We start from the raw sequence: 11,846 nt of genomic DNA on the forward strand, positions 1-11,846 counted from the left end.
GTGTGTGTGTATATATATATGTGTGTGTGTGTGTGTGTGCGTGTATGTGTGTGTGTCTGTATATATGTGTGTTGTGTGTGTGTGTGTGTGTGTGTGTGTGTGAGTGAGTGAGTGTGTGTGTGTGTGTATAAGCACATACATTTCGCATATTTTGTCCACCAATGGAACTTCTGCCTCATTCTCTTCGAAAAAAAAAAGTGCCAAGACTTTTGTGCTCGTTTTTCTTATTGCTGCTCACATACACACACTCACACACTGAGTGCATCATTTAAAAACAAAATACCAATTACTTGGCACTTAGTGTGTGTGAGCATGTGACCGTTCACGCACAGTCTGTAATCTGATACTTGTATCCAAATTCTCGTGATATAAAGGTCTCATATTTCTCATCTTTTGCTGCATATCCTCCACCAGTCTCTTCAGTATGAAAGTCTCCTTTAGAAAAATACTCTACAAAAATGGAAATACGTCATCACTGTCTTTGCATCGAGACGTGTTTTGGGTTACATCATGTGGCTCCCAAAAATTTTTTGAAATGGTGGAGGTAACATCCCTACGAGAGCCGCTTGATATCACAAATGACGCTTTGTAATATTAGTGGGATTACAGTGATAGTTCCAGCAGGTTCCTGGACTGGTTCCCTTTAGGTAGTCTTGGAAGCAAGTAAGCCATCCTGATCCTTAAGTGACCCGGTAAAAAAGGAAGTAGAAATGTTCCTGATTGTGAGTGTGTAGGTTACATGAAGGTTCTCAGGCAAACTCAGCAAGCGTCTGTGTGTGTGGACGCTTCACTCAGTAGAGCACATTCCCTGGAGTTTGGTTTTGAATCCCAAGAGACTCGATGCTGGACAGAATCTTCTTCTGATGACCAGCCAGAGTTATTCCCAAACGCAGCAGATCCCTGACAGACGGAACGAGAGAGAGAGAGAGAGAGAATAAAGACCTTAGCTTTTAAAATAACAGCAGACATGAGCATAGAAACGATTATATTATGGTGTTTACATCTTTAAAAAATAATAAGGATATATATAAATATACATTACGGTTCAAAAGTTTGGGGGGCAAGGATGCATTACATTGATCAAAAGTGACAGTTTTTTTTATTTGTATTGTTACAAATGATTTCCAAATCAATTCAAAGCAGCAAATCAGCATATTAGAATGATTTCTGAAGATCATGTGACACTGAAGACTGGAGTAATGATGCTGAAAATTCAGATGTGATCACAGAAATAAATTACTTTTCAAATACACTCAAACAGAAAACAGTTCTTTTAAAAATTAGATTTTTAATCAAATGCAGCCTGGGTGAAGACACTTCTTTTGAAAACATTTAAAAAGGTAATAATAATAATAATAATATAATATAATATAATATAATAATATTTTTTATTATTATTCATTATACTATTTTTTATTTATACTATTATTTATTTATTTATTTATTTATTCCCTGATAAAACAGATAATATAATATAATATAATATAATATAATATAATATAATATAATATAATATAATATAATATAATATAATATAATATAATATAATATAATATAATATAATATAATATAATATAATATAATATAATTCTTTGTTTCTAGGTTTTTTATTTTCATGAATTTGATTGCAAATTCATTTATTTATTCTTCACCAAGTATAATTTAAAAAATCGTCCTTGTAATTAAGCTCTACTTGTATTTTGCTGTCTATTATACCTGGTTTATATCCATAAACTTTACAAATGAGCGATGTTGTTGAATGAAGGTGCTGTTATCTTCACTCACTCTGTGGTGATGTGTGCGAGCAGCTGCATGGATGTGTAACCGGCCTGCAGAAAGCTCTCCTCGTAACGCTCCATCTTAATGGCCCTGAGCCAATCAGCCACTGTCCCACAGGACGCGGGCGTCAGCGGGGAGCGCTGGTCTAACAGCGGGTGAGAGGGTCTGAGGAGCAAGAGAGAGCCAAGTGTTAAAGCGCATGTAAGATGACGTCTTGAGTCGGCCTGTAGAAAGACTGCCAGAGAGAGGAAGACTCTGACAGCTTTCCCTCGAGGAGATACTGAGTCATACTGAGTCTTGATTGACAGACTGACAGGCCAACATGCTGAGAGGGGCGGGGCAAGACTAACATACAAGAGGTGTACGAGAGCCAAGCTAACCAAGTGGTGCACGGAGTGAAATGCAACTAAAGCTTAAACAGTAACTGCTATGCTCTTGATTGACAAGCATTGTTGGGTAAATGCATTGCTGGAATCACATGTGACGAGGTTTGGACTATTCTTCAGTAATTCCGTTACTGTCTAACATTGATTTTTTGGGGTTGACACAGTAACATAAAACCAACGGCAACCGAACTAAATCATGAAGTGTCCTAGAATTTGTTTGATTCTAAATCAAGACCTCAATGGGGAATCTGATGCATGCTTTGCATATAAAAAAGTAGTAAAAATGTAGATTTACTTGCTTGGTCTTTGTGGTTTTTGGTTAGGGGTTGCACCGACACATCGACTAGTCGACTTCAATGCTCTGCCATGACGCTTTAAGCTTGACGTCGACTAGTCTCTGGTCCTATAGAGGGCGCAACAGGATTAAAAATCTTTGAAGGACTTCCTCATTTACGCTCCGTTTCCAAACAGTTAAAATGACAAATAAATGCATACTCTGAAAGCGCTCCACAAGACATGTGTGATTATATTACTGGATGCTCGAAATTGAACGGGAGAATGCACATTTTAAACAGCTTATTGTACAGGTAAGTTAATCGTCGTTCTAATCTAATAATGCGCTGCTTCACTGTAACGCACAAACACAGGCTTCAGACAGTAGCTCGTACATCACGCGCACAGAATCATTCAGCGCGGAAATGCATTGTCAACACTGTTCTGTGATTTCTCAATAAAATAGCTTAGAAACTGAAAAAGTTCAAGCATATATTTCTTAACTAAATTCCACAGCTTCACTACTAGCTAGTCGACTTCGACTCGACATTCATCACATAAAAGTCGACTTTAAAAAATCAGAAGTCGTTCAACCCCTGTTTTTGGTCCTCTTGCTGTGGCTCTTTGACATAACTGGAATAATAAGTGATATAGTGCTGTATTGGATATTAAACGTACCCTGCCCCCTCCTGCGCGGTGATTTTAAGCGAGGCAGGATTGCGAATGAGCTTGTCGAGTGCTGAGACGATGTTGGAAAAGCGTGGCCGCGCCGTCCGCTCCTTTTGCCAGCAGTCCAACATCAGCTGGTGCAGGTGAGTGGGACAGTCGGGAGGCGGCGGGAGCCGGTAATCCTGCTCAATGGCATTAATCACCTGATTGGGTACAAAGAGACTATGTTTTACAGATTTTCCTGAAAATGCATGTATAATGTCAATATTAGCACTTTATAGCTTCATATTAGCTTCATTCTGAGAAGGCTAGTAAGATTTTGTTTTAAAAGAAGTCTCTTCTGCTCACCAAAGCTGCATTTATTTGATCAAAAATACAGTAAAAATAGAAATATTGTGAAATCGCTGTGAATATCTGTTAAACTGCTATTTATTCCTGTGATCATTTCTTCATTACTCCAGTCTTCAGTGTCACATGATCCTTCAGAAATCATTCTAATATGCTGATTTGCTGCTCAAGAAACATTTCTGATTATTATCAATGTTGAAAACACTTGTGCTGCACAATATTTTCGCGAAAAACCGTGATGCATGTTTTTCCAGGATTGTTTGATGAATAGAAAAAATTATATTCTTTTGTAAGATTAAAAATGTCTTTACTGTCACTTTTGATCAATGCAACCTTGCTGAGTAAAAGTATTAATTTCTTCAACAACAAAACAATTTTATTGACACCACACTTTTGAACAATAGTGTAACGGAGAGCAATATCTGCAAACATTTCGGCTATTGTCCATAACAAAAATAACCATCTGGACAAGATTTCTACTGCATCTCTGATTTAATTTAAAGTTAAACTTAATGTAAAACAAAATGCAATCACAATAAAATGTCAAACATGCAAACACCTACATCCTGGTTGCTCATGTCCCAGTACGGCCGCTCTCCGAACGACATCACTTCCCACATGACGATGCCGTAACTCCACACATCTGATGCGGAGGTGAATTTACGGAAAGCAATGGCCTCGGGTGCCGTCCAACGAATCGGAATTTTTCCGCCCTAAAAAAAGCATTTCGGGATAAATCATGACGCTTGCATTGCTAGACATGCTCGGTTGCATTGTTTCCCCCCTATAATATTGAGTTCATGTGAAGTACTTCTCATTGCGTACCAGTGAGCTGGTGTAGGTAGGATCAGACGAATTCTCCTGCAGGAATCTCGACAGACCGAAGTCGGACACCTTGCAGACCAGATTACTGTTGACAAGAATGTTCCGTGCGGCAAGATCACGATGCACGTAGCTCATTTCCGAGAGATATTTCATTCCCGACGCGATGCCGCGCAGCATCCCGACTAACTGTATCGGAGTGAACTGGCCGTCATTGAGCTGGAGAGAAAGAAAGATCCGTGTCAGATGGTCCTCGTTAGGGTGACCAGTAATGAGACAGACAGGTATTTAATTAGGCTGCTGTCCCGTTAAGACCGAATGATTGTAATATACTGACACATATCCGGTTTTTACCTGTTCACGTTTACTTAAGCCATAACCGACTGTATTTACATGAGATACTCCACACGATGGAGATTTTGACAGCTGCGTGTGTATTTGACAATTAAGGCGCAAGAGAGAGCATTTCTGTCATGCTATTCAGCGTGATTCTGTCCCGTCTTCACTTACTGCATGGTAATTGATAACGAATTGTGATTGGATGGTAATTATGTTCTACGACAAGCTTAGTTACCTTTGATTAGGATGTTCTCGCGTGACAGAAGACTTCTACTACTTGCTCTGATCACCCAGTCTTAAAGAAATGTTGAAATACGGGACAAAACATGATTTTTTTCTAAAGTCGTCAGGACACTAAAAATAGAGCTGAAATACGGGACTGTCCCGGGAAAAACGAGACGTCTGGTCACCCTAGTCCTCGTGCACGAGAGCCAGTGAGATCAGCGCATACTCACTCTCAGGAAGGAGTCCAGAGCGCCGTTCTCCATGAACTCGGTGAGGATCATGACGGGGCAGCTGGCTGTTATTATGCCTTCCAGGTGGATGATGTTGGGGTGCTGGAACTGGCCCATGATTGAGGCCTCGGACAGAAAGTCCCGCCTTTGCTTGTCTGTGTATCCACCCTTAAGAGTCTTAATCGCAACGTAGTTCTCCTTCTTACCCGGAATCCTCAGCCGTCCACGACACACTTCTCCAAACTCGCCTGAGAATGGCAAAACAAGGGACTCAGCTTTTGGGAAACTTTTCATCCAAATAATTTTTTAGTCCTAACAAGTTGTGACTGTAATAAGCCGTGAGTAACAAAACAAGACTTTTTTGGGGGTTGCTTGGTGTCTATTTTTGTGAAATCTCATAACTATATTAAACTTGTTTAATAATTGTGACCCTGTCTGTGAAATCCAGGCTAAAGTCTCAAAATCGTAAAGCATCAAAGTCTGATTTCGACCATTAATTTCACACTGATTTCAATCTTTTACATGGCCTTACTCAGTCAATATTAAAGATATAAAGGTTATATTTTCACAGAATGTTCTACATCTTTATGAAGGATGATTTTATGTAGAAAACAATAAATCACAAAAAAATGACATTAGCTGGGTTTTCACAGGCAGGGTCACAATTGATGAAATTTGCAACATTGACACAGTTGAACTGAAATGAAACAACACTGAACTAAATTGAGCTGAATATTTCTGCTGAAACTGGCATAACTGATAAACTTTGCAACACCGTCACAGTTATTAAACTGAATTGAAACAACATTATTCAGCAATATAATTCAATATAATATAATTCAGCAATTTAGTTCAATGACTGCTTTACAGGTTAAATCGATGCATTTTTACTGTTACTGCTTCGAAACTCTGTATTGTATAAAGCACTACATAAATAATAACGTGACTTGAATGCATGTTAAGACTGGAGTTCACAACATTACGCTTTTGTTATATCTTTCAAATGACTGAAACCAAATACCTGACTTTAATATCTGAAATGGAAATATGTCCAGTAGAAGAAAAGTCTACTGTATTTATAATACCTCATAAGAGTATTATTAAGGCATTATAATGAATGATAAAAAAACTTATTATATGTTGTATCATCTCATGAGTAATCATAACAACCATTTTAATGCATTATAATATTTACTTATTTGTGGTTATAGCTTTTAAGATTATGATGATTTATAATAAACAATGAACACAATGTATCCACTTAATTTACAATGGATTATATTTCCCATAGTTATAATGTATTATAAGTATCATATCTTGGCATTGTTAACTTGTTACTTTACTTAAAGCAGACAAAGACCACTTATAAATAATAACAACAACAATAATAATAATAATAATATTTTTTTCTTAAACAGCCATAAGATCAGATATTTGACCAGATGCATGTGTAATATGGCACATTTGATTTTAACTATATTTATTGTAATATCAATAAGATAGTAAGATACTGTACAGATCTTAAATAAATAATGTCAAGATATGAGACTTATAATCCACTGTAAATTACGTGGATTTAACATGGTGTTTATTGCGTGTTATAAACAATCATACTCATAAAAGTTATAACCACATATAAGTTATTGTTATGATTGTTATTATGTTGAGATGAAACAACATATTATAAGTTTATTTTTATAATGCATTATGCATTCATTATAACGCCGTAAGAATACCCTTATAATGTGTTATAAAACGGGTAAGTCTTACCTGCCCCGATAACCTCCTCGATTTTGACACACGAGACATCAATCTCCTTAGCAAACTCTCTCACGGCCTCATTAGGGTCTTCGTAAGTGAATGGATCGATGTAAACTTTCACTCCTTAGAGGGAAACATGTCAGTTACTCCATTAATCAAAAAACCCACAACTTAACCGGAATGCATAATTACAGTAAGATGTCGTGTGTGTGTGTGTTTCTGCGCTCACCGTGACCCATGAGATACTGGCCATTTTTGTCACTCGTTTCTGCATCTTTGAAATGACTTTGCTTCCTGTGAACAGAAAATGGATAGTTGATGTCAATGTCTGCTGTGAGATCTAAACTTCTTTCAATGCCAAACACTGGTGAACATCACACAATGTGTGCAAGAGCAGTGTAACATGCATATTCAAATATAAAACACATTTAAGCTTTCTAGATATTAATGGCCATTTTCAGGACTAGGGACAAACCCATAGCAGAGGCTTCAAGCTATTAGTCATTGCATAGCTGAGTGAGTTAACGTTTGACTTAACGTGTGACGCTCTTCAGTTCAATTAGTCTGTCTCAAATCACCAATTGCTGCTAAAGTGCTGGTTTGATGCTAGTCTAGCAGGTTGACCGTGTTGTTGGCCACTTAGCAAGGACTTTTTGGCTGACTGACCATGGAAGTCTTGCTGGTAAAGCTAGTTATTAAGCCAGGTTGGAGCACCAGCTCACCAGCATCTATATCATTTGTGGCTTTACACCATCAGGTTTAATGGGAGAAATGCCAAACCCAATGTACTGCTGTTGGGCCTCGCTAAGGATGGGAGATACCACTTATTTTGTTTTCGATACGATACCGATACTTTTAAAGGCCAGTATCGGCGATACCGATACGATACTTCTAAACTGAACTTTTAAATTATTAAATGTATTAAATTATTTCATTTCTAAGAGTAAAATGGGTAATGATACCCACTTAACTATATTTGAAATGCATTTTAACATTCAATATGCCTTAATTGCAACTTATTAAGTTATATTTTTGTTTATACGTGGTTAAAATAATGTTTACTGTAGAAATCTACAAATACTATAGTTGAACTATAGGTTCATTTTCATAAGGGACTGCCAGTGACATACTGGTGCACGCATAAAATGCAACTGTTTATTCTGACAGTGCATTATTTATATTAACATTACAGAATAGAACATGATCAATATGAAGTTTTAATGTTCAATCTAAATAAATGCAATTGCACAAATTATGTAGGCTACAATTTAAATTTGTTTATTGTGAAATATCTCAAACATATGTTTTTTTCTGTCCTCATTGTTCTGGGCTGCAGTTCCCAAAAGCGTCAATGGTTTCTTATGATACTTTTGGGAAACGCAGCCCTGTTTGAATGAGCGAACGCTCTCTGTGATTGATTAGTTCTGTCTTGCAGCATTTGCGTGAGTTCAGATGAGCAGGAAAATAGTTCTATCCTACACAATTATTCGCTAACACAGGTTATTGCATATTGCACGCATTAAATTTTTGTTCAATAAACAAAATCACTGGTAAAAAAACACACCTTAGTATCGATATCTTTTATTTAAGTATCGATACTTTCGATACTCGCATCAGTATCACTATATCGATACTTCAGGATCGATACACCCATCCCTAGGTCTCGCTTGTGTTGTATGGTTATCACAAACAGCAATAATATTTTCTATAAATAAAACATTATATCATGAATCATATTCATTCCATTGCTACATTATTGGTACTTTATAGCTTAACTAGACAGTTTTAAGGCATCACAAACACACGTCCCAGGTAACAACTTTAGGTTATAAAAACATAGTTTTGAAATGCCCGGTTTTCTTGTCCTGATTATAACATTATTTAAAGGTTACATAAATGTTTCTTAGAACAATCTATATGATATCTATAAGATAAAATGTTCTTTGAATGTTTATTTTTAATATTCTAAAAAAGTTTTCTCCAAACATTCTGAAAACGTTAAAGTACAAATAAAATCATAAGGACATCATAATTGATCTCAGAGAACATATATCAAATATTAATAAAGTTATAAGAATGTTCCATAAACATTACTTTAAGAACATTTTAACATATAACTTTTTAAAAATGTTACATTGGTGTGAACGTCCCCTGTTCCCTATTGACCGCATGGATCGCATGTAAAACTGTGAAAAAGCTTCATAAAAATGGCTGATTAGTTAAGAAATGTTAATTCTAAAAGCATATGATTCAATAGTAAAATGCATTACCCAATAATTGTGTATTCCATGTGAGGATTGTGTTGTTAGCTTAGCCACATGCTAATGACAGATTGCATTGATTGTAGGGACTCTCCGTTTAACTGGGTGTCAAAGTTTGATATGTAATGTGTGCAAATGTGAACAATATATGTAACCACTAAACAGGCACGCTCCTGTAATCTTAGCTGTGCATACGTGGCCATACATACGTCCAATTTACCAGCAATCTGAGTCTGCGTGTCCACTGGAGTGTAAGAATGTAAAAAAGTTTGTTCATTGTGTAGGTACACTTGCGCTTAAAGAAGTGTGTGTGTGTGTGTGTGAGTGTGAGTTGTGTGTGTTACCCCAGGGTCACGACTATTGTTCTGCTGATTTGGCCTGTGGAGACTGGGGTGGGAAAACTGTATCCCGTCTCCACTTCCCCTTTCTCCTCTCTTCTCTCTCTCTCTCTCATTTCCCACAAACTCATGAAGCTGAAATAACTGTTAGGACAGCCCGATCACTTTGGAAATGTACATTAGGTCTTTCGGCTCAAACAGGCTGGTGTACAAAGGGCTAGAGGCAAATTAAGTCATTGTCACTTCTAGATATTCCATTTAATTAGGTCCACACAGAATTACCACTTTTTTCTGCAATGGTTGTGTGGAAAAATCAGTGCAGTTCTGCAAATGTGAAGTAAAGGACAGATGTGTCATTCACTGTGTTATTATTGTTTATTGTATTGTGTACAGTTTTAGTTTCAGCAATTTTAGTATTTCTACTTAAAATTATTTTATTTCAGCTAATTGCCAAGGCAACATTTCTTAAGTTTCTTTTTGATCAAATGTTTATATTTTATTTTATTTTTTATAATTTTAATTACAGACAATGATTGTTAATCGTTTAGTCAGTGTTATTTTAGTATCATTAATATACTATTATAGTTTTTGCTAATATTTTAAATTGTATTTCATTTTAATATTTTTTAAATATACAAGTTTCAGTATTTTTGTTTGTTGTTGTCATTTGTATTAGTTTTTTTAATATATTTCTATAGTTTTTATTAGATTTTAGTTTTAGTTTATTTAATTGTAGTTATTTCAGTACTTTACAAAAATGAGAAATGTTGCCTTGGCAGCTAGCTAAAATAAATGTTTAATAATAATATGTTTGAGTACTTTTATATTTTGTTTTTATTTCATTTAATGTTAATTTTATTTCAAGTAACAATTTTGTTTTTTGTTTTTTGTTTTTGAAAAGTTTTAGTTAACGATAATAACCCTGGTTTTAGTTTTAGTTAACAATAACAACATTGGTCATTCGTGCAAAAATAATGACTATTTCCAAACAGGTTTCCCAAACTCATGCATTACTCAATAAAACAGGTAGTGCTAAAACCATACTATTAATTGAGCCAAATGACATAATAAATGTTTGAATGCAATGATGTGAAAGTGTCACAAAGTGAAACCTACAAAGAGCTTACAGTTGCCTCTCATTATCCCAGGATAAGACAAAGTATCTCAACATTGAAACCAGCACATTCAACTATAGTAAAATGTGTTCGACTCTGCTGACATTTCTAGTTTTAGTGGTTGCTGAAAGCATTATTAAAAATAGCCTAAATATTTAATAAGCAAATATGCAGTGGACAGGGCACGAGTGAATGATGGCTGTTCGATTCTGTGGAAATCTCCTGAGCTTTCTGCACTCACAGTTTCCACACAGGCCCAATTATAACACTCTCTTTTTCTTGTTGGTCTCTTGTTGTACCTTATACAGTAGATCGCAGCAGCAATGACGATGATGAGGAGCAGCATGCCCAGGGCTATAAGGATCCCGGTAACAAGCAGCGGAGATGAGGAATCATCTTCTAGGGAAACAGAGAGGCACACAGCCAAAGTGAGAGGGAGATGGGTTAAAAACAGAAAAAGGTGCGATACAATCTCAAAAAAAAAAAATGGCTTCGATCTACACAAGGAGGAAAAAAAATCAATAAACCGCCTTCTCAAACAAAACTCTAGGGAACAAAAAGTTGGGCACTAATAAATGACCACAACACTGAGCTGACGCCTCCGACTAGAGCTTTTCTTACCGTCAGGAAGGGTCCGAAAGACGACAGCCTGACTGAAGCTGCCGTAGCCAGCCAAGGTGCGAGCGCGGACCTGAACCTCATACTGCGTCGCCCTGCGCAGATCACTCAACACCACCTCGTTGATACTGCTCTCCATATAATGACAGGAGTTCTCCTCAGAGCCGCGCTCCTGTCAAAGGAACACACACCAATATCTTCCATTAAAATCGTTTAGTAGATTCTTAGTCGAATGGAGACAGAGAAACAGGGAGAGGTCATAAAAATAGAGGAGAGAGCAGAGAAAACGGAGGTATAAAAACAATATGAGAAATCACATTATTCTGAGTAAATGCTGTGTGCTCTTTGAAACCAGTGTGAGACGTCTTGAGTGCAAGTAAAAGACGTGACGAGTGTAAGTAAAAGTACTTAAATGAAATTGCATTATGGTTTAAATTTTTATTAAATGCAATTAGCTGACCTTAAAGGGTTAGTTCACCCAAAAATGAAAATTAGCTTGTGTTTTACTCACCCTCGAAGCATCCTAGGTGTATATGACTTTATTCTTTCAGACGAATCCAGTCGGAGTTATATTAAAAATTGTCCTGGCTATTCCAAGCTCTATCATTGCAGTCAGCGGGTGTTGCAGTGCTTCAGTCCACAAGTCGTCAAATAAAGCGCACGCATTCATAATAAAACGTGC

The 11,846-nt window shown here is 36.6% G+C and overlaps 1 protein-coding gene across 1 annotated transcript in view; it reads right to left on the reverse strand.

Annotated features, from left to right (window-relative positions):
- Nucleotides 1–71: 71 nt before the first annotated feature.
- LOC107752256 (ephrin type-B receptor 4-like) overlaps nucleotides 72–11,846 on the reverse strand; it is a 42,966-nt gene continuing 31,191 nt past the window's right edge. Inside the window, exons 7-16 of the mRNA XM_016568185.1 lie at nucleotides 11,168–11,336; nucleotides 10,846–10,945; nucleotides 7,062–7,126; nucleotides 6,842–6,955; nucleotides 5,072–5,319; nucleotides 4,281–4,496; nucleotides 4,019–4,168; nucleotides 3,117–3,310; nucleotides 1,786–1,944; nucleotides 72–900 (exon numbers count right to left, since the gene is read on the reverse strand). Of these exons, the coding sequence (XP_016423671.1) occupies nucleotides 792–900; nucleotides 1,786–1,944; nucleotides 3,117–3,310; nucleotides 4,019–4,168; nucleotides 4,281–4,496; nucleotides 5,072–5,319; nucleotides 6,842–6,955; nucleotides 7,062–7,126; nucleotides 10,846–10,945; nucleotides 11,168–11,336 (1,524 nt within the window). The 3' untranslated portion in view covers nucleotides 72–791. The remainder of the gene's footprint in view (nucleotides 901–1,785; nucleotides 1,945–3,116; nucleotides 3,311–4,018; nucleotides 4,169–4,280; nucleotides 4,497–5,071; nucleotides 5,320–6,841; nucleotides 6,956–7,061; nucleotides 7,127–10,845; nucleotides 10,946–11,167; nucleotides 11,337–11,846) is intronic.

The sequence above is a fragment of the Sinocyclocheilus rhinocerous genome, unplaced genomic scaffold, assembly GCF_001515625.1.
Source record: "Sinocyclocheilus rhinocerous isolate Xijiao unplaced genomic scaffold, SAMN03320098_v1.1 scaffold1915, whole genome shotgun sequence".
Taxonomy (NCBI): domain Eukaryota; kingdom Metazoa; phylum Chordata; class Actinopteri; order Cypriniformes; family Cyprinidae; genus Sinocyclocheilus; species Sinocyclocheilus rhinocerous.